Source organism: Neovison vison, chromosome 14 (genome assembly GCF_020171115.1).
Source record: "Neovison vison isolate M4711 chromosome 14, ASM_NN_V1, whole genome shotgun sequence".
Lineage (NCBI taxonomy): Eukaryota > Metazoa > Chordata > Mammalia > Carnivora > Mustelidae > Neogale > Neogale vison.
Genome location: NC_058104.1, coordinates 15,378,447 through 15,403,853, shown reverse-complemented (window position 1 = coordinate 15,403,853; position 25,407 = coordinate 15,378,447). Strand labels below are relative to the sequence as shown.

The 25,407-nt window shown below is 51.0% G+C and overlaps 1 protein-coding gene across 2 annotated transcripts in view; it reads right to left on the bottom strand.

Annotated features, from left to right (window-relative positions):
- Positions 1 to 25,407, bottom strand: part of GALNT17 (polypeptide N-acetylgalactosaminyltransferase 17) — a 418,110-nt gene that overhangs the window by 88,438 nt on the left and 304,265 nt on the right. For both annotated transcript variants that reach the window (XM_044233871.1, XM_044233872.1), the window contains one exon: positions 19,421 to 19,538. In XM_044233871.1, the coding sequence (XP_044089806.1) occupies positions 19,421 to 19,538 (118 nt within the window). The remainder of the gene's footprint in view (positions 1 to 19,420; positions 19,539 to 25,407) is intronic.

The window sequence follows — 25,407 nt, the reverse complement described above, 5'->3', positions numbered from 1 at the left end:
GCCGTCCTGCAGTCGCGGCTGCTGGTTCTTCAGGCGGCTGAGCGTCCTCGGAGGGACCCCACCCCGCCGAGCCGGCCTCCAGCCCGTCCCTGTGCTCCTGGACGCTGGCAGGCCACCCTCATTGGTCCCAGCCCCACGCATGCCTCTGGGACGACTCTCCCTTGAGAATGTCCTCAAGAAGGAGCTCCAAATGGATCACAACCATTCCAAGCCCGAAGAACTGGCTGATTTTCCGGGTGAGGAAAAAAGGAAAACTTCAGGGGGGAAAAGGGAAAACGACAGCTTTTCACTGGAAGTGCCTGTTTCTTTGGCGTCTTTGACACCAACAGAATGGACCTTCATGGTTTCCTACATGGCTCTCCTTGCAGGGGGAATGGAGTCTAAACACAAGTTTTGGAAAACACGTGAGGTCCTAATTCTTTCTCTTCCCGTCACATCGAGCAAATGCGGAGTTACATTTCTAAGCTCGAGTATTTTAAAATTTGTGGAGTTGTCAAATGCACAATATATTTCCCATTTAGATTTTCAAAAAAAGAGAGAATTAATTACAAAACAGGCAAATGGGAAGCCGTTTCATACTCTGTGAGAGAGAGTGGTTCCATGAGGCCGTCACCGGAAGGTCCGGACACGGCATCCTGCATACGAATGGACAGCGGCTTTGACTTCGAGGGTCACCGTTGACAAATCCATCTGCCATGTTTCCATGGACACTTCTCTTCCCCAGACTGAGTCATCTGAACAAGAACCTCCACAGTAACACAAGTCATTCGTGCTGAGCCTGACTGTGCATAATCCTTAGGAAATGCCCTTCCAGGACAAATGGTTTCAATTAGGGACAGCCTGCAGCGCAAAATTTCCAGAACCAGAATATGATAAAGAGAGGGCCGAGACACATTCATGCTTGAATGTGGATTCCTCAGTGGGGACCGCAGCCAAGGGAGGGGTCCCCGTGAGGGCGGCCAGCTCAGCCAGCCCACCCGGGCAGCGTGCTCTAGAATCATGAAGAAGCCAGCCCAGGGGTGCGGGGCCCGCCTGTCTCGGTTTCCCCTCCAGGACTTCTCTCTGCGTTGCTTACCCGTCAGCCATCATTCCTTCCTCTGCTCATCCGAGAACTCCAGTTCTCTGACTGTAGCCTCCAGCCCCGATTCCTGTCCCTCTTCCCAACCTCCTCGTTTTCATGATTATTCAGACTCTCTTCCCACTGCCCACTTCCCTGGCTATGGAAGCGTCCAGATTTCCAGGCACAAGCAGCCTCAGTCCCACAGACCCCCAAGCAACTGCTGCCTGGCATCTTATCAAAGGAAAAAAGGGATAAAACACTGACAGTTCCCAGACAGGCTGTTCTCCAGTAAGCCCAAGGACAGATGCCAAGGATAGATAACACGGGTTTGCCTAAAAGGCTATCCACAGGACAGTAAATATCTGACAGACCCCCAAATGGTCAGCCACTTTCCCGTCAAAGCTCTGAAATGTCAGCATTCGCGGTGGTGGCCTCTCAAGCCTGAGCGTATCGTGGTGCCCATGTATTTGCAGATATCCACCCAACCATGGGATCCAGACCCGAACGCACTGGCTCAGGACCCTTGAGGCTATCCCCTGTGGCATGGCATTCGACAAGCCCACATGGTACAGAGAACAAAACAGGGACATCCCAAACAGGATAGGGGCAGTCTGATTCGCACCCCCTCTTCTGGGGAAGGGAGAGTAAATGGCAACAAACACATCGGACCAGGACGCCACTTCCCGGTCCCCTGCCCCAGAGACACAGGGCTATAACTCACCCACATCACCGAGTCTCCCAACTGGAGAGGAGGGTGTAAATTCAGGTTCACATTTATAGAGAATCAAATTATTGCTGTATTCCCAGGGAGATGAATGAGAGTGACAGACTTTTCGGAGTTGTAAAAATAGATGGATGCTTCCTATAAAATAACTCACAGACGCCTACAATAATTTACAATAGATCTGGCAGGCTGTGAGCAGGCAAGAGGAATTCCAGACAGAACACCACACCATTTTCCAGTGGTAGAGTAAATGGTTTGGCTATTATGATAATACATTTCAACACGGCAAATATATCTCCCCTTAATAGAAATACATTAGACACCATTTATAAAAATATCAACATCGCGGTTCTGTTTCTTGAACTATAACTTCGACATAAATATAACACAATTTATGGATGGGGAAATCCAATTTCATGCTGTTTCAAACACATTTTTGTTTATTATCTAACTACCCTTCTCTATATACGAGATGGCGCATTACATGAAATAGGTGTAAGGGCCTGAGATCTCTCTGTGTGTCTACATCGGAATTATGAACATCGCATCTACTACAAATGGAATTACTCTACGATCTGTCTCTGTACGAGCACCTACTCTGTGATGATACCCGTGCGTCATTTGCAGTTGGCACGGCTACCCGGAGGCTGAGGTGTCCGGGATGCATAAGGACACCAGGTAGCAGGTGAGCAGAGCCCCAGGGGGCTTTAGAGTCAGGCAGACTGGGGTTGAGTCCTGGCTCTTCTGTTGATTAGCTCCAAGATCTCTGACAAATCACTTGGCTTCTGCCAATCCTCGTATCATCTGTAAAATGGAATCGATGATGACTGATTCACAGGACTGCCAGGAGGACTGAATAATCTTTTGTTTATGAAATGTTTGTGCTGGTCAACAGTAGATGGTATTTTGATGTGCCTCCCTCTCCTGTGTCAATTTATTTATTTAAAAAATATTTTATTTATTTATTTGACACAGAGAGAGAGAGAGAGATCACAAGGAGGCAGGCAGAGGAAGAGGAGGAAGCAGGCTCCATCCCAGGACCCTGAGATCATGACCTGAGCCAAAGGGAGAGGCTTAACCCACTGAGCCACCCAGGCGCCCCTCCTGTGTCAATTTAATGGCAGCTGTGGGAATCATCCTCAAACTCACTATCCACTTGCTTCTCTTCTCAAGCACCATCTAGACTGTGGGGCGAAAGTACCACACGAAGAAGGACACACAGGCCTGCGAGCTCTTCTCCCTTCTGTTCTCTGCTCCCTCCACCCACTGATGACAGCCAGGCTCTCTTCCCACTTTTTAGAGCTCTGGGGGCCGTTTGAGCCCCTCTAGGGGCTATTTCTCCTCCCTGGCTTAGTTTTGGTATGTGATCATTTAATTTAGCTTTGACAATCAACCGCATGCTTGGGGGGGGAGGGATTATTTTATTCTTATGCCTGGCAGTTCTTTTTTTTTTTTTTTAAAGATTTTATTTATTTATTTGACAGAGAGAAATCACAAGTAGGCAGAGAGGCAGGCAGAGAGAGAGAGGGGGAAGCAGGCTCGCTGCTGAGCAGAGAGCCCGATGTGGGGCTCGATCCCAGGACCCTGAGATCATGACCTGAGCCGAAGGCAGCAGCTTAACCCACTGAGCCACCCAGGCGCCCCTGCCTGGCAGTTCTTGATTTTTCCCCCAATGTTCTAGCAACAACAACAACAACAATAATTACAGAGGCTCCACCTGATCAGATCCAGAAGCTAAGCCACAATGAAGGGTTGTGAGATGAAGCCCTGGAGCCAGCGTGAGTCTGTCTGCTCGTCGCTCTCCCTACCCACTCCCGGACTCTCTCTCTCAAATAAAATCTCTCCTGGGTGGTGGGGATTAAGAAGGACATGTGTTGTGATGAGCACTAGGTGTTTTACACAACTCACGAATCGCTGAACACTACATCAGAAACTAATGAGGTACTGCATGTTGACTAATTGAACATAATAATTAAAATAAAATAAAATAAAATGGGAGGTCAGAAGGAGACATAAAAAGTGTTTGGTGCAGAAGGTACATGCTATGGTGAGTGCTGTGAAGTGTATAAATCTGGTGATTCACAGACCTGTACCCCTGGGGCTAATAAGACATGATATGTTAATAAAAAATAAAAAATGTGAAAAAAGAAATCAAAGTGAAAAAGTTGGATACATTTAAAAAAAATGTTTGTGTACATGGCTATGACCTATGGTACTGCCCAAATTTCCCATGGATGTTTACGGCAGTTTTATTCATAACTGTCAAAACTTGGGAGCAACCAGGAGGTGTCTCAGTAGGTAAATGGATAAGTAAATTGTGGTACATCTGGACAAGGGACGATTATGCAGCTGCACCATGAAGCCATGTAAAGATGGGTAGAAAGCCTGAATGCATATTGCTGAGGGAGAGACACCAATCTGAAAAGGCGATACAGTGCACCATTCCAACTATATGACGTTCTGAAAAAGGAACGACCATGAAACAAAGTAAAAAGTTCAGTGGTTGCTTGGGGTTGGGGATAAGGATGAACAGGGAGAGAACAAAGAGGGTTTTCAGGGCAACGAAAATACTCTGTATGGTGCTGAATGATGGGTACACGTCAGTGTACATTTGTCCAAACCCGTAAGACATACACCAAGAGTAAACAGTAACTTCAACAGTGAACTTTGGGTACCAAGGACAGATCAGCACAGGCTCACCCAGGGTAACAAATGTACCACTCTGGTCAGGGGTGCGGGTCATGGGAGAGGCTCTATGTGGGGGGGGGCAGTGGGGTACGGAAAATCTCTGTACTCTTCTGTCAGTTTTACTCTGAACCTAAAATTGCTCTAAGAAATTTTTTAAAGCCAAAACTTTAGGTCACATGATTTTAATCACCTGACTTGTAAACTCCAACAGGGAAAAGAAAGTGAGCTTCATTGTCCATTGCTACATAGTTCTAACATCCTGTATCAAGAACGTGATATAACCACACAGAGAAAATTACTTCAAATAACTAAATCACAGAGCAATTACTACAGAGCTCCAGCGGAATTCATCTTGAGGATAAGACAAACCACAAAGAAGTATTAAATTTCATTAACTAGGTAGTTGGCATTCTTATTTTGGAACCATTATTTGCACAGTTGTAAAATCATGCAAAGAAGAAATTCTATTGTAGGAACCTAGTCTTTCAGTAAAAGATAAGTATAAAATCAAAGAAGCAAAAATCCTGTAGTCACAAACCAAAACAGGAATGTTAGTGTGCAATAATGATATGCATTTCCCTGTCCACAAAGTCAATATGACTAGCTTTGCTAGTGAGAAGGCAACACAGTGACAGTCCAAGAGCAATGGGCGCCCTGACCGAAGAGACTTTGGTCTCTGAAGTTTTACTGTTTCCCGTCAGAAGGAACTAGGGCTTCTTGGAGAAATGGCTGATCCTAAGTCAGGGTTAGGAAATACACAAATGAGACCAAAACCTCTTATGACAGAAAGCAAGAAAGCTCTGTGAAGTGGGTATTCAAATCTCTTGCTACTTCTTTATTCCTGACTTTTAGGATTTATCATATATAACTGGGATGAAGTTCCTTGGTCAGACATACACACTGAATATTTTCCCCAGCGTGTTGATGTGCTTACACAGTTTTAACGGTATACTTTGATTAGCTGAAATTTTAAATTTTGATGAAGTCTCTTGTGTCCATTCTGAAACAGTCCTGCCTACCTCAATATATCCTCTTACATTTTCCGTAGGGGCTTTATGGATCGAAGACCTACAGGTAAAAGCTAGAACCCATAAAGCTTCTAGAAGAAAACAGGAAAAGATGGATAGACAAGCCATATACTGGATAAAAATATTCATAGTATGTATCTATGAAAATAGTATCCAGTATACACATAATGAATCTCTAAGAGTCAACAACAAAATCACACAGTATTTTAAAAATGGGCAAAAGTCGATTAAGGCGGGCATGTGACATGATGAGCACACTAGTTGTTATAGGCAACTGATAAATTGTTGAATACTACATCTGAAACTAATGATGTACTGTATGTTAGCTAATTGCATTTAAATTAAAAAAAAAACAAGATATACAGATTATCCAAAAAGCGCAAGAAAAGGTACTCAGTGTCATCGGCCATGAAGGAAATAGAAATTGAAACGACACAGAGGTAGTCTCAAACCTATGAGATTTGTTAAAAGAAATACTGACGATCCCAAATACAGGTAAAGATACCAGACCCCTGGGACTCTCCCAATGCTGGTGAGAGAAGAAAAGGATACTTTGGAGACCCATTTGATGGTTTCTTAAAAAATTAAACATACGTCTTCCCCATATTCTAGCTATTCGATCTCGAGGTATTTACCCAAGAGAAACCAAAACATATGTCCAAAAATGACTTTTCCATGAATACTCCCAACAGTTGCAAACTGGAAAGCACCCAACTATTCCTTCAGCAGGAAAATGAATGAACAAATCTATCCTATATTCACACAGTAGCGTACGTCTCAGCAATAAGAAAGGAGGAGTTGCTGACACACACAGCAAGGAGGAACGTGAAACACATTACTTGTGCCGGAAGAGTAAAGTATCTGAGATATGATTCCCTTTATGTGAAGTTCTAAGATAGAAACAAGTCATCAGAAATCAGAAAATGCTTGTCTGGAAAGGGTGGTAGTGGCAGGAAAGGATAGCAAAGGGGCCAAGAGGGAGTTTTCAGGCAACAGAAATGTTCAAGTCATGTTTTGGGAGGTGACGATAGGGATGCGTATAACCGAAATCGGTCACACTGAAGACTAAAACCCTGTGTCCTTTATGGTATTGAATAATACCTCAACAAAAACTCTTATAGAACAGGCAAACGAATCAATAATGACGGTCACGGATTTAGACACATAAAATACCCATTTCCAGAAAAACCTGTGAGTCCATAATATTAGTAGGGGGAAAGACCCCATTGGTCATCTCTGGAGGTGGCTATGGCAACAATTCATTTTTCTAAAAGTGTTTAAATGAAAGGAAAGAATTAAGCATTTATCCCACCTTCCCTGTTTGAACTGTATTTCAGAGTATCCACATAGCTGATGAGGGAAAGTTCCTTTCTAATAGGTGCGTTCCAGCTTATAAATGCGGAATTCATGTAGAGCTCAAAAATCACCATTTCGTAGGCCTTAATGAAATAATGGATCCAGGCAATGATCATTGGTGGCTGCTAAAACCTTCAGGGCAAGGCAGATGAGGAACTTCTGTAATGGACGAGTCCGGCTGACAGCACATGAACCCGCTGCTGAAACTTACCCTCACGAAGTGTGAAACACCAGATGCGGTGTGTCTCCTGATGAGGTGTGATAGGAAGTCGCGGCATGACCGGAGGTCCTCTCACTGGGAAGGAAAGACGGGAGGGTGGGAAGGAAGGAGGAAGGAAGCCAAGTCCAGGAAACGTTCTGGGTCTAATTACAGTAGACCTAGTAGACTAATTACAGTGGTTCTTCTCCCTCATCCCCAGGGGATATTGTCCAAGATCTTCCGTGGGTGCCTGAAACTGCAGATTGTACTGAACCCTGGATAGACTGTGTTTTTGTTCTACGCAAACATACCTATGAAGAGGTTTAATTTAAAAATTAGGCACAGTAAGAGATTAACAAGAATAACTACTCATAAAATCGAACAATTATAATACTCTGTAATAAAAGCTATGTAAGCATGGTCTCTCTCTTTCTCATAATATCTGATTGTCCCGCACTCATCCTTCCTGTGGTGATGTGAGATGACGAGATGCCTACGTGATGAGATAGCGCGAGACGAGTGGTACAGGGCATGGGGACGCAGCATTAGGCTGCTACGGCCCTCCTGAGGGCAGTAAGTCAGGAGGATCACCTCCTTCTGGACCACCGTGGACCATGAGTAGAGGAATCCCTAGAAAGTGACACTGCAGTTAAGGGAGTTGTTACAGCCCAGCTCAGAGAACATGAGTGGAAGGGATGCATCAAAGACATCAAGAAGAATCAATCCGCTCAGAATCCAGATTGTGCAAAACTTCACCGGACAATGACTCGGGGTCTTCAACAATGAATGGCGTGAGAATAATAACGGTGGGGGATGTTACAGATCAAAAGGTATTTAAGAAACCCATGAGCCAAACACGATGTGTGGATGATGTTTGGATCCTTATTTGAAGAAAGCAACTGTACATGCGTGTGTGTGTGTGTGTGCGCGCGCACGTGTGTGTGTGCGTGTGCACAAGTTTGGACAGCGAGATCGCACAGAATTTTGAGAAATGTTTTTGAGAAACATGGTCTGGGTATTGAATTTTACCAAGTGTAAGTGTATGTTGTGCCTACGCTGGAGAAAGCCTTTATACGTTGGCAACACGTTCTACAGTTTTTACAGCTGGGACAGCAGGCTGTGGGGGATGTGCTTTTGGAACGCTGAGGGGTCGTAGCTGGAGAACACATAGCAAAATGCTGATATTTGTTGAGACTAACGATTAGTACGTTTGGATTCCTTAGACTGTTCCGTTTTGGTGTATGTTTCAAATTCTCCACAATAAAATGTTGAATTAAAATACAAGAAATTAACATAAAATGGGATGACTGAATTCTTCATTCTCCAAAAAGCGAGAGGGGGAAAAATGGCAAGAGACAAAGTAATCAAAGCCCTTGTCCACTCAGGGTGGGATTCCCAGGCCACATGAAATCAGCGCTAAAGAGTTTTAGGATCTCTGTGGAGGCCATTTTATTCCACGACTGATGTCACACACTGGCCGTCCGTGGAAGGTCTCTTGAGCAAGATTTGTGTGGTGTGGGGGTCTGTGTGTGTGTGTGCGCGCGTGTGCACACGTTTGTGTGTTTTTTCACATTCTACATATATGAGTTTATTTTGTCTTTAAGGGGAGGGCAATACATTTCAATAAAGAGAGCAAAATGGCCTGCTATCTAATGCCATGAACGGTTTAAATTAACTTCCTCTTGCTCTTTCCATGTCCTACAAAGTACCATTCTGCCCTTGGGTGAGAACATCCCTTAGCAGTGAGGGAGAAGAGGAAGGTGTCACTGCGGGTTTTCAGTCTCCACAGGTGGGTGGCTCATCAGCTGCTGTTCTGATGGGGACTTTGGGGGAACCTCACCCTCTCCTTTCGGGAAGTGTCAGAGAAACGAACAGAACACAGTGGGGCTGGACGGGCAGCCAGGAAACTCACGTACTTGCATGCAACTGAAGCACGGAGCGGAGCTATGAAAATTCTAAACACATTTTAAAAAAAACGAAAATCTTTTCCCAAAAATAAGCAGCAAAAGAGATGAAACGTTCTCAGTTAAAAAAAAAATCTTTTCATGTGTCTGTTGGCCATCTGTATGTCTTCTTTGGAAAACGTCCATTCAGGTCCTCTGCTCATTTTTAATCAGATTATTTGCTTTTTTGGTATTGAGTTGTCTGAGTTCTTTATAGACTGTAGATAGCAGCCTCTTACTGGGTACGTCCTTGGAAAATATCTCCTCCCATTCAGTAGGCTCTTGTCGTTTGCAACGACATGGGTGACTAGACGGTAGGATGCTGAGTGAAATGTCAGTCAGAGAAAGACAAATACCATATGATTTAATGAAAATGTAGGATTTATAAAACAAAACAAACAAAAATAAAAAAAGAGACAAACAAAAACCAAGACTCTCAGATACAGAGAACAGCCTGTGGTTGCCCGAGGGAAGGGGAGTGGTGGGACGGATGGAATAGACACAGGGGATTAAAGTGTATGTTAATTATATTTTGATAAAACAATAATAACAATAATGCTATTTTCCTAACTCTTCCATCTGCCACTGGCTCGAACCATAAAAGGAGTCCCCAGTGCCCTAGCTCGCTTACGTCTCTCCAAGCCCTCGGCACCACAGTCCGGCAGACCCCGAGGGGAAGAGTGAACACCCAGCCCTTGCCCTGGAACCCCCACCTCCTCGCGCTCTTGGCTGGGACCCCGTCCGACTCCTCTATTCCCTTTGACATCTCACTGCCAGGTCACAGAGAACTGCTACTCCTCGACCCCAGGGTTTTTGAAATGGAGCTGCTCGAGCCCCTACACACCCTCCTCCGTGCCAGCGTTCACGAAGCGAGCCTACCCAGTGGCTGGGAAAGATGGGAAGCAGCCTTCACACGCACTTCGCATTCCTTCCTCACGTCCAGTCACCGAGCAGGGGCTGGTGAGTCACCTCCCGAATGGCGCTCGTCTCCACCCCTCCTCTCCATGCCTCCTGAAGGACCCACGTCGCGCACCCACATATGCTCCTCTCTGGGTCTCGCTTACTCTGGCCCGCTTCTTCTCAGTCTCCTCTCCCGTCGCTCCGTTCACCCCTTAAATGTTGCTTTTTCTGGACTTCTGCCTTGTCCTTTCTTCTCCTTTCTCTACACAACCTCTTCCCTCTCAAGACTTCAGATATGACCTATGGACCAAAGATGCCCAAGCCGACTTCAGGCCTGGGCCTCGCTCCTTCGCTCAATCCCTACACAGCCAACTGCCTGCTGGATACAGTTGGGTGTTTCAGAGACTAAACCTTCTCCCAAACCTCCTCCAGTGGTTTCCCTACCTCAGAGCAGCACCAGCGTCTCTCATTGCTCAAGCCACTAATATGCGACTGGGCCTTGACCTCCCCATCTCCCACCATTCCTTTCATACGCTCCGTCTTCCTCATACACTGTCTCTTCTACTTCCTGAATTTGTCCATGTCTCTTCCACTGTCCCAACCATAGCGCACGTTCTCTCATTAAGGTTTCCTTCCTCGGAGTCTGCTCAGCTTTATAATCCACTTTCCATGTGGTAGTCATAATGATCCTTGATTTTTAAAAAAAGGAAAAGCCAGATAACCTCACTTCCCTTAAAACTCTTCAAAGGAGCTTGGTGATGGGTGGGAACATGGGACTACACACACACACACACACACACACGCACACACGCACATACACACACATCCGTGTGTGTGTATATTATATATACATACATACACATATGTGTGTGTATATATATATACATGTACATATATATATATATCTTTTATTTTTCAAAATGTGCACAGTGTTCCTTAGGGAAAAGCCAAATTCTTGTTTACAAGTCCTCCATAACCCAAGCCCCAACCACATCCAACATGTTTCCCTCTTCCTTTCTCCGTTCCAGACATCTGGAACTCTTTCAATTTCCAGAGTATTTCCCTCTCAGAATTCCAATCCTTTGCACATACCATTCTCTCTGCCTGAAGTATTTTTCTCTGTTGAGGCAGTTTATTGAGATATGACTGACATACAAAAAGCTGTCCTTATTTAATGTGTACAGCTTGATGAGTTTGAAGATATGCACACACCTGTGGAACCATCACCACAATCTATGTATTACCTATCGATCACTTCCAAAAATCTCCTCCCAGGCTCTTTACTTATATTATTTCTACTATTATTTTTATTATTTCCTGGTAAGAACACTTAAATCATATGATCGTCTTAACAGATACAGAAAAAACACTTGACAAAATTCAACATCTGTTTATGATAAAAATCCTAAACAAATTAGGCATAGAAGATGTGTACCTCTATATAATAAAGCCCATATACGATAATCCCAGAGCTATTAACATACAAATAGTGAAAGGCTGAAATACTTTCTTTTAAGATCAGAAATAAGGCAAGTGTTTTCACTTTCATCACTCCTATTCAACTACTGAAAGGCCTTGCTAGAGCAATCAGTCAGGAAAAAGAAATATCAGGCATCAAAACTGAAATGGAAGTAGTAAAATTTTCCCTATTTGCAGATGACATGATTTTATATAGAAAAAATATAAAGACTCCATCAAAAAACTGTGAGATCTAATCAATGAATTCAGTAAAGTTCCAGGATACAAAATTATATAAAAATCAGTAGCATTGCTATACACTAACAATGAGTTATCTGAAAAAAGAAATAAAGAAAATGATCCCATTTACAACAGCATCAAAAACAATAAAATACTTAGGAATAAACTTAACCAAGGTAGTGAAAGATTTCTACTCTGAAAACTGTAAGACCTTGATGGAGGAAACGAATGAAGACACAGACAAATGAAAATATATCCTATGTTCATGGATTGAAAGAATTCGTACTGTTAAAATATTCATACTACCAAAAGCCAGCTATAGATTCAATGTAATATCTATTAAGATTCCCAGGGTATTTTTTGCAGAAGTACAAAAAACAATTCTAAAATTTATATGAAACTACAAAAGGCCCCAAGTAGCCAAAGCCATCCTGAGAAGAAAATACCAAGAGAGAGCTTCACGTTTCCTGATTCAAGCTTTACTATAAAACCACAGCAATCAAATTGTGTGACAGAGGCATAAAAGCAGACAGACGATCTACGGAACAGGCTGGGAGCCCAGAAATGAACCTAGAAATGAACCCCACATACACGATCAACTAGTACTGGACAAGGGAGGCAAGAGCACTCAAAAGAGAGAAGACAGTCTCTTAAACAAATGGTGCTGGGAAAATCAGATACTCACACGTAACAGAAAGAAACTAGACCCCTGCCTTACACCGCTCACAAAATTAATGCAAAATGGGTTAAAGACTTAAATGTAAGACCTGGAGCCGTGAAACTTCTAGAAGAAAACAGAAAAGAAGTTCCTTGGCATGGGTCTTGGTGATGATTTCTTGGACATCGAAAGCACCAGCAACACCACAGGAAATAAACGAGTGGGACCATATCTAACTAAAAAGCTTCTGTACGGCAAAATAAACGATCAACAAAGTGAAAAGACAACTATGGGAATGGGAACAGTATTTGCAAACTACATATCTGATGAGGGGTTGACATTCAAATTTATGAAGAACTGACACAACTCAAAAGGAAAAAGTCAGTAAGTAGGCAAAAGACCTAAACAGACATGTCTCCAAGAAGACACAGGAAAGGCCAACAGGGACATGAAGTGATGACCCACACCACTGGTCATTAGGGAAACGAAACCACAAGGACCTGTCACCTCATGCCCGTTAAAATGCTCATCACCAAGAAGACAAGAAAAAGGATCCCTTCTGCATCGTTGGTAGGAATGTAAATTAGTGAGTCCAGTAAGGAAAAGGATGGAGGAGCCCCCAGAAAATTAAGAATCAAACTACCAAATGATCCAGCAGTTCCACTTTGGGGAAAATACCCAAATGAAATGAAAATGCTAACTTCAGGAGATATATGCCTGTCCATGTTCATAGAAGCATTGCTTACAATAGCTAGGACACGGAAATCACCCAAGTATTCATCAACAGGTAACCGAACAAAGAAACCGATCACATACACATAACAGAATATTGTTCAGCCATGAAAAATGAGGAAATCCTGCCATTTGTGGCAACATGAGAGCATTAAATGACTTGAGAGCAGGATGTGACGTAAGTCGGAGAAAGGCAAATGTCGCATGATCTCACTTGTATGCAAAATCTTAAAAACAAACAAACTCTAAGGACAAAAGATCAGATTTGTGGTCAGCCGAGGCAGGGATGGCGGAGGAGGAGAAAGGAGGTGAAGGGTGCGAACTTCCAGCGACAAGATGTACCTGCATTAGGGAGGTCACATACAGCATGCGGACCACCGTTAACGCTGTTCTAGGATTTGTATGAAAGTTGTTAAGGGAGTAAATCCCCAGAGCTCTCATCACAAGGGATTTTTTTTTTCACTTTCTTTTTATAGGAGATGCTAACTAAACTTGCTGCAGTAATCCTGTCACGATACGTATAATTCTAATGCTGCACGACTTAAGTTTACACAGGGACGCGTGTCAGTTATATCTCAATAAAATAAACTAATCAATAAAATTGCACAACACAAGATCCACCCTGTTGGCAGAGGCTGAAGTACACAGGGGATCGCTAGGGCTTACTCGCGTCATCGAACTGAAGCTTCCTGGAACAGCCTTACTCCCACACTCCACACCCACACCTTCTCTGCCTATTTAAATTCACTTTATTTTTAAAGTCTTAAACATCATTCCCTTAGGGAGGCTCTTCCCAGCTCCCCAGGCAAAGTCATATTCCCTTGTCAGATTCTCCCACAGCCTCCTCCAAGCCTGTCTTTTCAGACTGATCACACTCGTAGTTACGGAATGGTTTTTGTGCCTGACCATAAACTTCATGGAAGCAGAAGCTATGTCAGTCACTGTGGTGCCCCAGTGACATCCTGCTAGAGCACAGAAGGCACTCAACATGCCCCCTTTCTATTCAAAAGCATTCCAGGCTGTTGGAACTGCTGGCCACCTATAACATATGCATCTTGATCAAAGACCAGTACGTGAAGCCCCAAGGCCAACACTATCCCCAAATGACCTGGAGCTTCCCCCTGAATGTGGTCACAGACATACTCGAATCCTGCACAAGGAAGATATTCACGCGGCCAGACACCAATGCCTGTGGGGAGGGAGAACCAAAGACTCATATAATCTAAAGAGTAGGGTAACTGCACAGAGCTGGTGGTCTGGTTTCTCTCCCCACACGTTAATCTAAACCACAACGTCTACCAGATGGGACGGACGAGCCCAAGAATTCCAAATGGAAGACGAAAGTCACAAGAAGCTTCTGGATATCAGAGCTCTGGATAGCAAGGGTCTCAGAGAGGGCAGGGGGACTTCTGGCGGCAAAGAGGGTGCTGGAAGACGAGTCCCGCAGGGACGGAGAAGTGCCTGGGGTGGGGGTCACGGCACCAGTCACAGCTGGTCTTGACCCAAGACATCCCCCTTCTCCTGCCCTCAGACATGAGCACTCGTTGTCCTCAGACTTTCGGACACAGTCTGGGACCGTCTGTGTATCAGCTCCCAGTTCTCAGGCCTTCAGAGTTGGGCTGGATTATACCACCAGCTTCACAGAGACAAGAGGCAAGGTGGGAAGCAAAACTGTGAGTTTTGCTCACACCGAGAGCAGTGTGAGTGGGACATTCCACGTTCATGTGGGGGGCTGGGGCTTGGTGACCCCAGACAGCCTGTAACTGCTCAGTGACCCCTTTGAAGGAGGCCACCCTTCCGATCTGCTGCCGTCATTACCCGAACTGGCTCAGGAACTGTGAGGGTAGCCTGGGTAGGTTGGGTAACCCTGCAGGCCTCCTGGGTCTTGGACTCGAGTGTCCCGGGCTGGGCAAGACGGCAGGGATGCCACCCTGGGGCCCACCTGGGTCATGAGAATGGCGTCCAAACACCTTGGGAAAATGGTGTGACCCAGGCACACGAGGCACTATGCAACCAGCTGCTGCGGCAGCCAGATCAAACCCTGCCGTTTACGCACAGGATTGTCACTCTGAGCAAATTCAAACACGCACACTCTCTGCCCATCGCGCAGCGTGACATGAGTCTGAAACTCAGCAGGCACGGTCGTGGAGCTGCGCCGAGGGGAAGGTCCCGGGGCTCGAGTGGGCAAGAAGGTTACCACCTGGTGCCTCCCGTGCCCTCCAGTTTGCAGACCTGCGCCTCGCATCGTCGGTCTTGCAGATATTTACTAAAACGTCCACACACGGTCCTGAGGTGCCCGATCACGGCAAGAGGTTTTCTGAGAGTCTGACGGCCTCAAAACGTCCTTCTCTCGTCCGTCTTTAGGCCCGGCGGCCCGACAGGCTTCGGCCGACCTGGTGCCGCCCTTTTCTACAAGGCTCCGGGAAAGACAGCGCCACTTCTTCCTGGAGAAGCTGCGAGACTGCAGAGGTCTGAAGGCAAGTGATTTTACCCACTTCAGAGTAATCTCTGCTCTGCTCTCCTTGGAGAATTTTTTTTTTCTCTCTTCCCGTTTGGACACGTTACAATGATACGCCTTGTTAATAGTTTCTGATTAATGTCACTCAGAACAAGACGAAACCTCTCATTTCTGATCTCATTTATTTTCTCAGTCCTGACGAGCCCAACCCCCCACGCCCGCACGCACTGTTCTGGGCACAGGGAAGCTGTCTTCACCCGAGCAGCGGCCCAGGAGTCAACCCCACTGCTGTTTTTCCCCAAACCACAGTAAGACTTTGCATTCTTATTCTTGTGACACATCTTTACTCATGGAGGATGGAAATAAAAAGTAACAAAAAATGCCAAAGATGAGTTAGAAAGACTGCAGATGGACCCGTTTCTTGGTGAAAAAAATCCACAAAGATAGTGTTCTCATATTAGAATCTCCCTACATAACTAAAACATTAGATTTTGGGTCATTTCTTCTTTTAAAGAAAGGTTTTATTTAGTTGAGAGAGAGAGAGAGAGAGAGGGCGCATGGGTGTGGGAAGGGCAGACGGAGTGGGAGAAGCAGGCCCCCCAGTGAGCAGGGAGCCCCATGTTGGGCTCAATCCCAGGACCCTGGATCATGACTTGAGCTGAAGGCAGATGCTTAATCCCCTGAGCCACCCAGGCGCCCCAATTGTGCATAATTTCTTATAGGTTAGTTTGCATAATTGTGTATGTGGACGCTATATGAAAATTGTGTGTGTGTGTGTGTGTGTGTGTGTGTGTATTAAACAAAGTTCTGGGTTTTTTCAAGCAACGGGGATGGCTTTCTTGACGACGTGTTTATTATTCATCTAACGCGTGCTCTGAGCGGCACGACACGGCATGGAATGAAAGAACCAACCCAGCTGTAACACGTGGATTCCTTCACACAGAGGGAGCCCTGACATCAGAAACCCTGCAGTCCCCTGGTCCGTACACCTGCCCATGGAGGTCGTGAGGAAGGTGGGTGCTGACACCGAGGGGACCCGGGCTGTGTGGGCCGGGCAGAGGGAGAAGGCCCCCGTGGGTCTGCAGTGGCTGTGAGCGACCCCCCGGGAAGGGCCTGAAAGCAGTGGATCCTCACCTGACCTGCTCTCTGAGGAAAGGTGGTCCTTGCCAGGAGGCAGGCTGAGGCCGGGCTGCAGACCGGTGGCTCTCAAGCCTGGGTGTGCGACAGAATCACCCGGGAGGCTTGTTAAAATGCAAGTCACAGAACCGCAGCCCAGAGCGCCCGATTCAGTAGGTGGGAAACGGGGCCCGAGAGTCTGCGTGTGACCCGTTCCCAGAAGAGGCTGATGCGGCGGGTCAGGGACCAGCCGCTGACCCATGGGAAGCTCCCGCAGCCGCGAGCGGAGTGCAGCCGGGAGCGGAAGGGAAGCGGGGCCGGGGTCGGTGTCCCTGAACCGCCCGCTGCGGCCTGCTTGAAAGGCCCCTGCACAGCAGGACGCGCGAGGCTCTGGGCCGGCCGGTGGCCCACGGGCTGTGCTCTGCTGGGCTCCGCTTCGGGACGGAAGCCGATGGGGCCCCGGCCCCCCTTCATGGAGGGGCCGCCACACAGGCCCGTCACCCCCATCCGCACCAGGCCTGGCAGCGCTCCACGCACAGACCGCTGCAGGATCCAAGACGCGGCAAAGCAAATGTCCTTGCAAGTGTGGGGAGACCAACGTCTCAGCGAGCCTCGGCACTGGATTCTGCCGTCACAGCCTCTGTCTTCCCTGGAACCCAGTGGGCAACGGCAGTGGAATCTGGGAGCCTCTCCTGACCCCACACCACGGCACCCGACCGGTGCCCCTGGCTCCATGGGGCAGAGCTCCGCCGTCATCCGGTCCCCTCCTCTGTGGTGACGTCTTACTCCTCATGGGCTTCCTTCTAACAGCAGACAGAGACCTCCAAGTCTCTCTGCTCTGAACAAACAGAACGTCACTCTGTCCACACGGGGCTTCCGTGAGCTGCTCCCCTCACAGGCGGCTGCCCGGAGTGCGCACAGGCACCCACAGACGTTCACTCAGGCATGAATGTAGTAACGGGCACCCAAGGAGCCCGGGCCGAGCGTGGCTCTACACGCTTGGGACACAGAGGGGAGCACATCAAAGATCTGGGCCCCGGAAGCTTGCGATCCGTGAGGGCAGGGTGGAGAAAACCAACACTCACAATAAATACGTCGGTTCTGTGGCGTGCCGGGGTTCAGTGAGAACGCAGAGAAAAGAGAAGGCAGCAGAACAGCGCAAGGACACAGACGGAGGAGAGAGCAAGGTGGGGCCAAGTTACAGGCCAAGTTCCATACGCCGGGTCCAGCCCTTCTCCTTCTGTTAAATTCCAAACGGATGAACAACACGTATCTTCACTATAATAACATACGCACGGGCTTTTTAATTACGGGGCTTTACAAAGAAACCCTATGCAAACCCCATCCAGGAAAGAACCGGGCCTGACACTGAGAGGAGCGGAAGGGCTGGCCGTCCTCAGAAGGGAGCGGTGTGAGGAGGCAGGATGGCCTCACTGTCCCCTTCCGCTCATGCGGCCCTGAGGGCCATCGCAGGCACGATGCCTTTCATCCCACAACGGGGCTCAAGGGTCGATGAGGGGCTGACGGAAGGTACGGAGCAGCGAGGGAGGGATCCACAAGCGAGACAGGACACCAAAGCAGCAGCCTTGATTAGGGTGGGCGATCGGCACTGGGAGTCGGCCTGAGAGGACAGAAACAAGACGTGGCGGACGGAGGCAAAAGAAGTTCAGTGAATTTTAAACCTTACAGTTGTGTCCTGAGTGGCGTCCAACAAGCCTGCTTCCCAGGGGCTCGGGGATGCAAAGGTTCAGGACAAAGGGCAGTGGACACAGAGGCCCCAGCTGGGGGTCTCCCCAACAACCCCCCTTTGTGGTGTGGACAAGACGTACCAGTGAAGTGCTTACTGGGTCTTCAAGGAACTCCCCTGCCCCCGCGCCAACGCCTGGCTACGGTTAATTTATCTCAACTTTATAACAACGAGGTTGGAATGCATCAATGTGGCCAACCTGCGTTTTCTTCTACCCTGCCATTCACGTCTTCAAACAAAATCTCAAGCAGAACAGAGGACAAGGGACCCCCGGAAAACAAGGGGGCTTAGGGCGCAGACCACCTGCGTGCAGTCAGAAATCCACGTGTAACTCTTGACTTTCCAAAAACTCAACTACTCCGAGCCCACGGCTGCGGACCAGAAGCCTCAGCGATACCGTGAAGAGCCGATGAACGTGTATTTTCTATGATGTGTATATCACGTACTGTGTTCTTACGGTAGAGTAAGCTAGAGAAAAACACGTGATTAAGGAGACCACAAGGCAGAGAAAATACATTCAGGACACTGTCCATTCCGCATGTGAGTGAACCCGTGCAGTTCCAGCCCACGGGGAGGGTCAGCCACCTACACGCCCTCTAACGGTGACGCCGACCCGGGCTGAGGGCCCAGCGAGAGGACCGTCCTGCGGCTTCGTCCTTCCCCGTCCCCGTCCTCCTCCTCGGAAGCATTTCTAAAGGAAGGGTCCCACAGGATATGGTCCTTCTCGCTTCCGGCCTCTTAACGATTCCCTGATGCACACAAATCGTCACGACGCAGACCGTGGAAATACTCACGAAGGACATAAGCTACTGTGAAGAGCACGTTACGGAAAGAAGAAAAGCTGAGTGGAAATGGGAACCGAACTCCCTGGCTCAGGGAATTCAGTGTGGGTCAGCGAAGCATGAAACACGGTTCAACCTATGCCGAAGGGAAAGCCCAGGGTCCCCCTGCCTAAAGAGGGTGACAAGCCACCGGCACATTTTCAGGAGTGGGGACAGGTGACCGCTTCTGCCGCTCGCCCGCTAAGGAAACTTTAAATACACATGAAGGACGACCAGGCGGCTCGGCTCACAGACGAGAACAGAGCAGGAGGCAGGGGTGCCGCGCACAAACCTTGATTCCGAGCTCGATGTTTTCTCCCCCGTACACATCCATCCCAGGGTCCAGCAGACCGATTTCCCCGAAGAACTTCCTGTTGACCACGAAGGAGCAGCCAATCATGGCGGGCGTCCTGCGGGGGAGAGGAGAGGTTAGAGTCGCTCACGGACCTACGACTCCTCCGCGGGAGGAAGGAAACCCGCCGTCTGCAGCCCCGCGGGCCGTGCGGAGTCAGAGAGACAAGCCCTGCATGTTCTCGTCTGGAAGAGCCGGACTCCTATAGGAACAGAGGAGGAGGCTGGTTACCGGGGCTTCGGCGCCAGGGGCTGGGGGGATGCTGGTCACGGGGTCTGAATGTACAGTGTGAAGGTCCGAGCGCTCTGGAGGTCACGGGCACAGCAAGGTCACCATCGCCAGGAGACCGCGCCCCGTTCTTCAAGCTGGGAGACCGGCTCCTAAACGCTTTCCGTTCCCAGGAAGAGCATCATGTGGGGAAGGTGTTAGCGGCACACGGCGTAGGAAACGTGGCAACTCAACATGCTACACCCACTTCCCAATTATCAATGTTTAAAAATTATTTAATTATCAATTTTTTTAAAAAAAGGAGGAGCCAAAGCCACGAAGGGACATGCCGGCAGCCCCTCGGCAGGCCCGCCCCGACAGGTGCAGGTTTCACTCCGGCCCAGCGAGGCACATCCCGAAGTTCCCATCTCGCGCCCGCACACGCTCCCGGGGCATCTAGTGGCAGCCGCGCTTCTGGGAGCTTCCACGGGACGGTCTCCTGTGACCTGTGGGGTCTGCAAACACGAGCCGGTGCCCGTGGCACGTCCGGCAACAGCCGTGTGACGCGATGAGCCTCCGGGACAGTCGCAGAGAAGCGCAGACGCGAGGACCGGGACGGGAGACACTCATCCAGGAGACCAGCAGCGCCCGGGGACACAGCGCCCCAGCCTGCCGCGGAGGGTGCCGCGCGGGAAAGACGACAAGTCCTGGCGCCTGCGTGGCCCAGTGTGCCACGCGTCGGCCTGCAGCTCGGGTCGCGACCCCAGGATCGAGCCCCGCGTCGCGCTCCCTGCTCAGCTGCTCGGCGGGAAGACTGCTTCTCCCTCTGCCTGCCGCCCGCCCGCCACTGCCCTGCTCTCTCTCTCTGACAGGTAAACACACAGAATCTTAAAACAATTGTAAGAACCGGCAGGGTGGCCTGTGACCGGTGAGTCCGGAGACAAGGACGAACACTTCAGTCTTGGATACGTGAAGCCGTGATGATCTCTTCCAGCCGACGCGGGCCACGTGCACAAGTTGGCTCAGTGAACACTGGGGGCAAAACCCCCGAAGCAAAGCCTCAGGGACGAACCCGCCTGAACCTGAAGCCCGGCCGCGCGCATTTCTGAGGAGGGACAGCAGCCGAGTCAGACCACGGCCGCGGAGATCGGGCGCCCTGAGTCGCCGGGGCGGGGGAGCTCCGCACCCCCAGACTCCGGTCCACTCCGCGCTCCCGAGAAGGCTTCCTGCAGGAGCCCGTGCCCCGGCTGCCGACGGCCAGAAACGCCGGTGAGATGTTCGCTGGGGAGAAGACACGGAAGCCAGGGACACCCGCCTGGGGCCTGCGGGAAGCGGTATGTGGGGTGAAACTCCCTCGAGCTGCGCCGGGACCCCCCGTGTCAGAGTCTCGTTAGCTCCTGATCTGGAGTCCTCGGCCCCACGCAGGAGGGAGCGGAGGGACACACTGGAGACACCCGTGCCCGGCGCTGGTGCTGCCACGGAGACCCACGCTTGCATGACGTTAACGGAAGGTTCTGGATACGGAGTATCGCTGCACAGAGCAGTGCACAGAGCAGGGGCTCAACGAAGACGGCCCCGGCCCTGTCGCTGGGAAGCCACCCATAGTGCCTTCTCCGGAAACCCCGTACCAGTCACAGCCCCGGACACGGGGCCGGCCCTCCACAGGTGTCACCTGGGCCGCACCAGGGCGGGGAGGCACTCGGCCTGACGACCCTCTCCTCCCAGCCCTGCGGCCCTCAGAGACAGGCGGCTGACCCTAGCACGGAAAAGCACGGTGTGAGCCCACCACCTCCCACCCCTTGCCCAGCCTCGACCAACCGAACCAGGAATGAGCATCAGACCCAAACTGGGTCAAGCGAATCCTGTTTTTCTCAAAACTCAGAGTCAGGAGGATTCTAGAAGCGAGAATCACATGGCCTCCTTCATCCATAGGGCTCAGGGCGCCATTTGGGGGAGGCTACCTCGGCCCCCGTGTGCAAGGGCACGATTGTGCCAAGGAAGGAAGCAGGTGCACGGTGCTGGGAGAGGCCGTGGTGAGGGGCAGCCGGGTGGCCTGGCCTCCCATTGGCTGACAGGCCCAGCTCTGCCTTCTGCCCCCCGAGGTCACGCAGGAGCCCCCGAGTCTTGGTATTCTATCCTTGACTGAAACCGGTGCAATACGTCTCTGTTCTTCGCAAGGGGTGATGAGAACACACGCTCCCTCCTCCTCGGGCTCGGGGGAGGGACAGTGTGGCCTCACGCAGCCAGCAGAGCAAACTGCAGGGGAGCGTCATTCTGGGGGAGCTTGGCACCAGGGTCCACCCACGTGATGGAGAAACGCCAGCCACGGGATGGGACAGGGACGTGTGGAGGAGGGGGACGGGGCAGCACAAGGAGCACCTCAGTTTTCTTGAGGGCAAGTGCTGAGCACCTCCAGAAAGGTGCGCTGGAACCATCCCGACAGCCCATGCTCAGCACCCGGAAATTCCCCACAGTAACATTCGCGGGTAGTTAAGGTCCTGCCCCAGACACTGTGCTTTTCAGCCCCTCTTGGCAAGCGAGGCTGATGCCGTCCGATGGCGGGGCAGGCCGCACACACTCTCGGAGGGGTGGCTGGGATGAAAGGGTGTTTCCCGGAGACTGGCTCGGGGCCCATCTGCACCAGCATCACCGGGACGGCCTTGAGAAAACGCAGCCTCCTGACTGCGGCCCAGAACCACGCTACCAGGTTTCCGGGGACGGGACTCGGGAACTTGGGTCTGGACCAGCAGATCCGTCCCGTGGAGGCATCTGCCCTCCACTGGCCAGGTGCCTGAGGGCAGAGAAGGTCCCCCCGGGAGCTGGGGCCTTGCTGGCCCAGAGCAGGCTGCCTACTGGGGACAAACGAGGGAAAGTAACACAGCCGGGGGACGGCCCCCGCGGGGAAGGGCTCTGTGATGTCTCAGGGACACACTGGCTGAGCTGGCCGGAACCCAGGACAGCAGGGAGGTGTCCTGCAACCCAGGCCGACCGGGGGGGCGTGGAAGAGAGAAGACGAGGAGGATGAGGAGGAGAGATGGGGAGGGGAGGAGGGATGGGGCGGAAGGGGTGGAGGCTGAAGAGGACGGGAGAGCAGGGGCAGGGCTTCGAAGCACGAAGCTTTCCCTGTCAAGGAGGGCGGACGGGCTGCCTGTTCCTTCCAGACCCCTCTGGGATCGCCCTCTGGGAAGCATCCGGGCCTGCCAAGCAGTGCGGTATTCCAGCAGAACTGGCTTGATCTGGGTGAGGTTTTCGCCTGCAGGGGTGAGGAGACGAACTCACGGCAGGAGCCGCCCCGGGTTCCCCCGTGCTGGTCAGTCTAGCACATTCAACTCGGCTCCCTCCCGGGAGCCCTCGGACTCCTCACCACGGCATGGAGCGGTCCCCAAGGGCCCCTCGCCGGAACAGGCCACAGGTGGAGGATGCGGGACAAACTGGTGACCATTCCGGTCGGTGGCCTGCGAGAAGGTCCCCTAAAGGCTGCAGGAGACCCCGGCCACAGTGTCGAGGAGGAGGAACGCACCGTTCCGTGTCTCGGCTCTCTCTTGAGGTGGCCCCTGACAGGGACAGTGGCAAAGAGAGGCCGGTACCGGCCTGGAGACCGGCCCCAGGAGGGGCCTCCCTGCTGCACCGAGACTCCAAGGGCCACAAGAGCAGGGCTCCGCGGCCGGGGGTCCCGGAGGCGGCCGCGCAGAACCGGGGAATGCGGAGACTGAACTAAAGCACGGGTCCCCCCGCCGCCCCACCTAGGCCAGCCAGCAGTTCTGCTGGTCAGGGAAGACTGCCTTACCTTCCGGAACTATCCGACCCGACTGCTGAGGAGCCTCTCTGCTCGGGGAGGAGCGGGTCTCCGGCACCACCACCCGGCTCGCCCTGGCGGCCACACGGAGGGGACAGGGTTGGCCAGACCCGGCCTCAGCCAAGCTCTGCCCCCCGCTTCCCGGCCGGTCTCCCCACCCCCTGCCCCGCCGCCGGCGCCCGGGGCTGCTGAGACCCTGGAACCGGAGCCGACAGCCTCGTTCCTCAAACTGCATGGCGGTTAGCACCGTTACTGCAAACACTTCCTTTCAAAATCATTCAAAAACGATAATCATATTAAGGGATCTGCCAAAGTCTAATAGCTCTATTACAGAGGAGAAGAAAAGAAATTAAAAATAATCACTTTTATTGTTTCTGTTTCGCAGAATATATGCGACACGCACCGCAGGCCCAGCTGGGGGGAGACGCAGGAGAATCTCCACCACGGGGAGAACCGTCCCCGTGTCCAGCTTCCTCCCCTTGGAGGGCCAACGGGCCCGTGTGGGGTCTAGGTACCCCCCAAACTCTTCACGGGCTCCCCACCCTGTCCTCAGTTAGGGACAGGCTCTCCCTCACTTCGCCGTCCCCCTCAGCATGTTCCCGGCCACGTCGGCCCGGATTCCACGGCTGCTCTGGGCTTGTTGTCGTTCAGAGAGCCCGTCCCAATTTAGGCCTGTCCCCCTTCTCCTGAAACGTCGTCCCCGAGACCGCCTCCATCTATGCGAATCCTACCCAACCTTCAAAACTCCTTTCTTTCTGGAAAAAAATATTATTTTCATGGTACGGAAAACTACAATACCTACCCTAAAGAAAATACACCCTAAAACAATCTCACCGCTTCGTGACCGAGAGCGCCGCGTCCCCATCCCCACAGCCCATCTTTGCAGCTCAGTTCCTTAAGCCCCGGGGCCCACAGTCTTGTCACTCACCGGGACCCCGACTGGCCCCACGCACCCCTTTCCTCCCCAGTGTAAAGCCACAACGGCGGTTGCAAGGATGCCCCGGTTCCTTCCCCTTTTGTCGTCCTCAGTTGGCAAACCCTGGCGCAGACCCTGCCTACCCACAGCTGGAACTCCCGCTGATGGAGTTAGAGATGCAGGTAACCACCACGCGGGCTGGGCTTGCTTTAAACGCAGGGCTGTGAGCCTCCGGGTCTCCTGCTGCCCTTCTTTCCTTACAGGGCCCGAGTCACTGCTCCCCGCCACACCTCCTCCTCCCTCTCCGGCCTCTCACGCCTCCTCTCCCGTACGCTCCAGCTCTCCACGGACGACCTTGCTTCCTGCTCCCCCGGAAGAGAGCAACAGAATCGAATGTCCCCAGTTCCCACATCTACTAGGCTTTGTGCTGTCACTCACTGTCCCCTGTAGTTACTCAAGACCCCACGCCGGCGATGCCCCTCCCCTAGACACGCCTGTCGAATGTCTTCTCCAGGCCTCCGTGTTCGTCATGCTTTGGCATCTCAGGCCTTGCCCGCTGGGGACAGGCTGCCCGTCCCAGGGCTGCCCAGTTCTTGGAGACAGCACAAGACCCGCCAGGGAGCACTGCCTCTCCGACGCAAACTGGCCACCCCAGAGACCACACTTAGCCCCTAGCTGGGTCCTGTGCTCCAGGAGGCAATACCTCTTGTCCTGATCATCGCACAGCCAGGAGCCAGATGCCTGGGGACTGCCCTTATTCCCCCCCAACCCCCGAGCTTGCCAAAATGACCCCAGCCAGCCCATCCCAAGCCTACCCTGCCTTGCCCATTCCTCCCCAGAAAAAACCGCACAGCGGAGACTCCTTCCTATGCCTCCCTCACTCTTCCCGCCTCCTGACCGACCCGGGGGCTTCCTCAGATGGCCCTGCCCAGCGGCACATGCCTCCTCTTGGGAACCGTAACAAACCGTCTTCTCAATGGCACGGACCTCTTGATCGGTCGTCCTCAT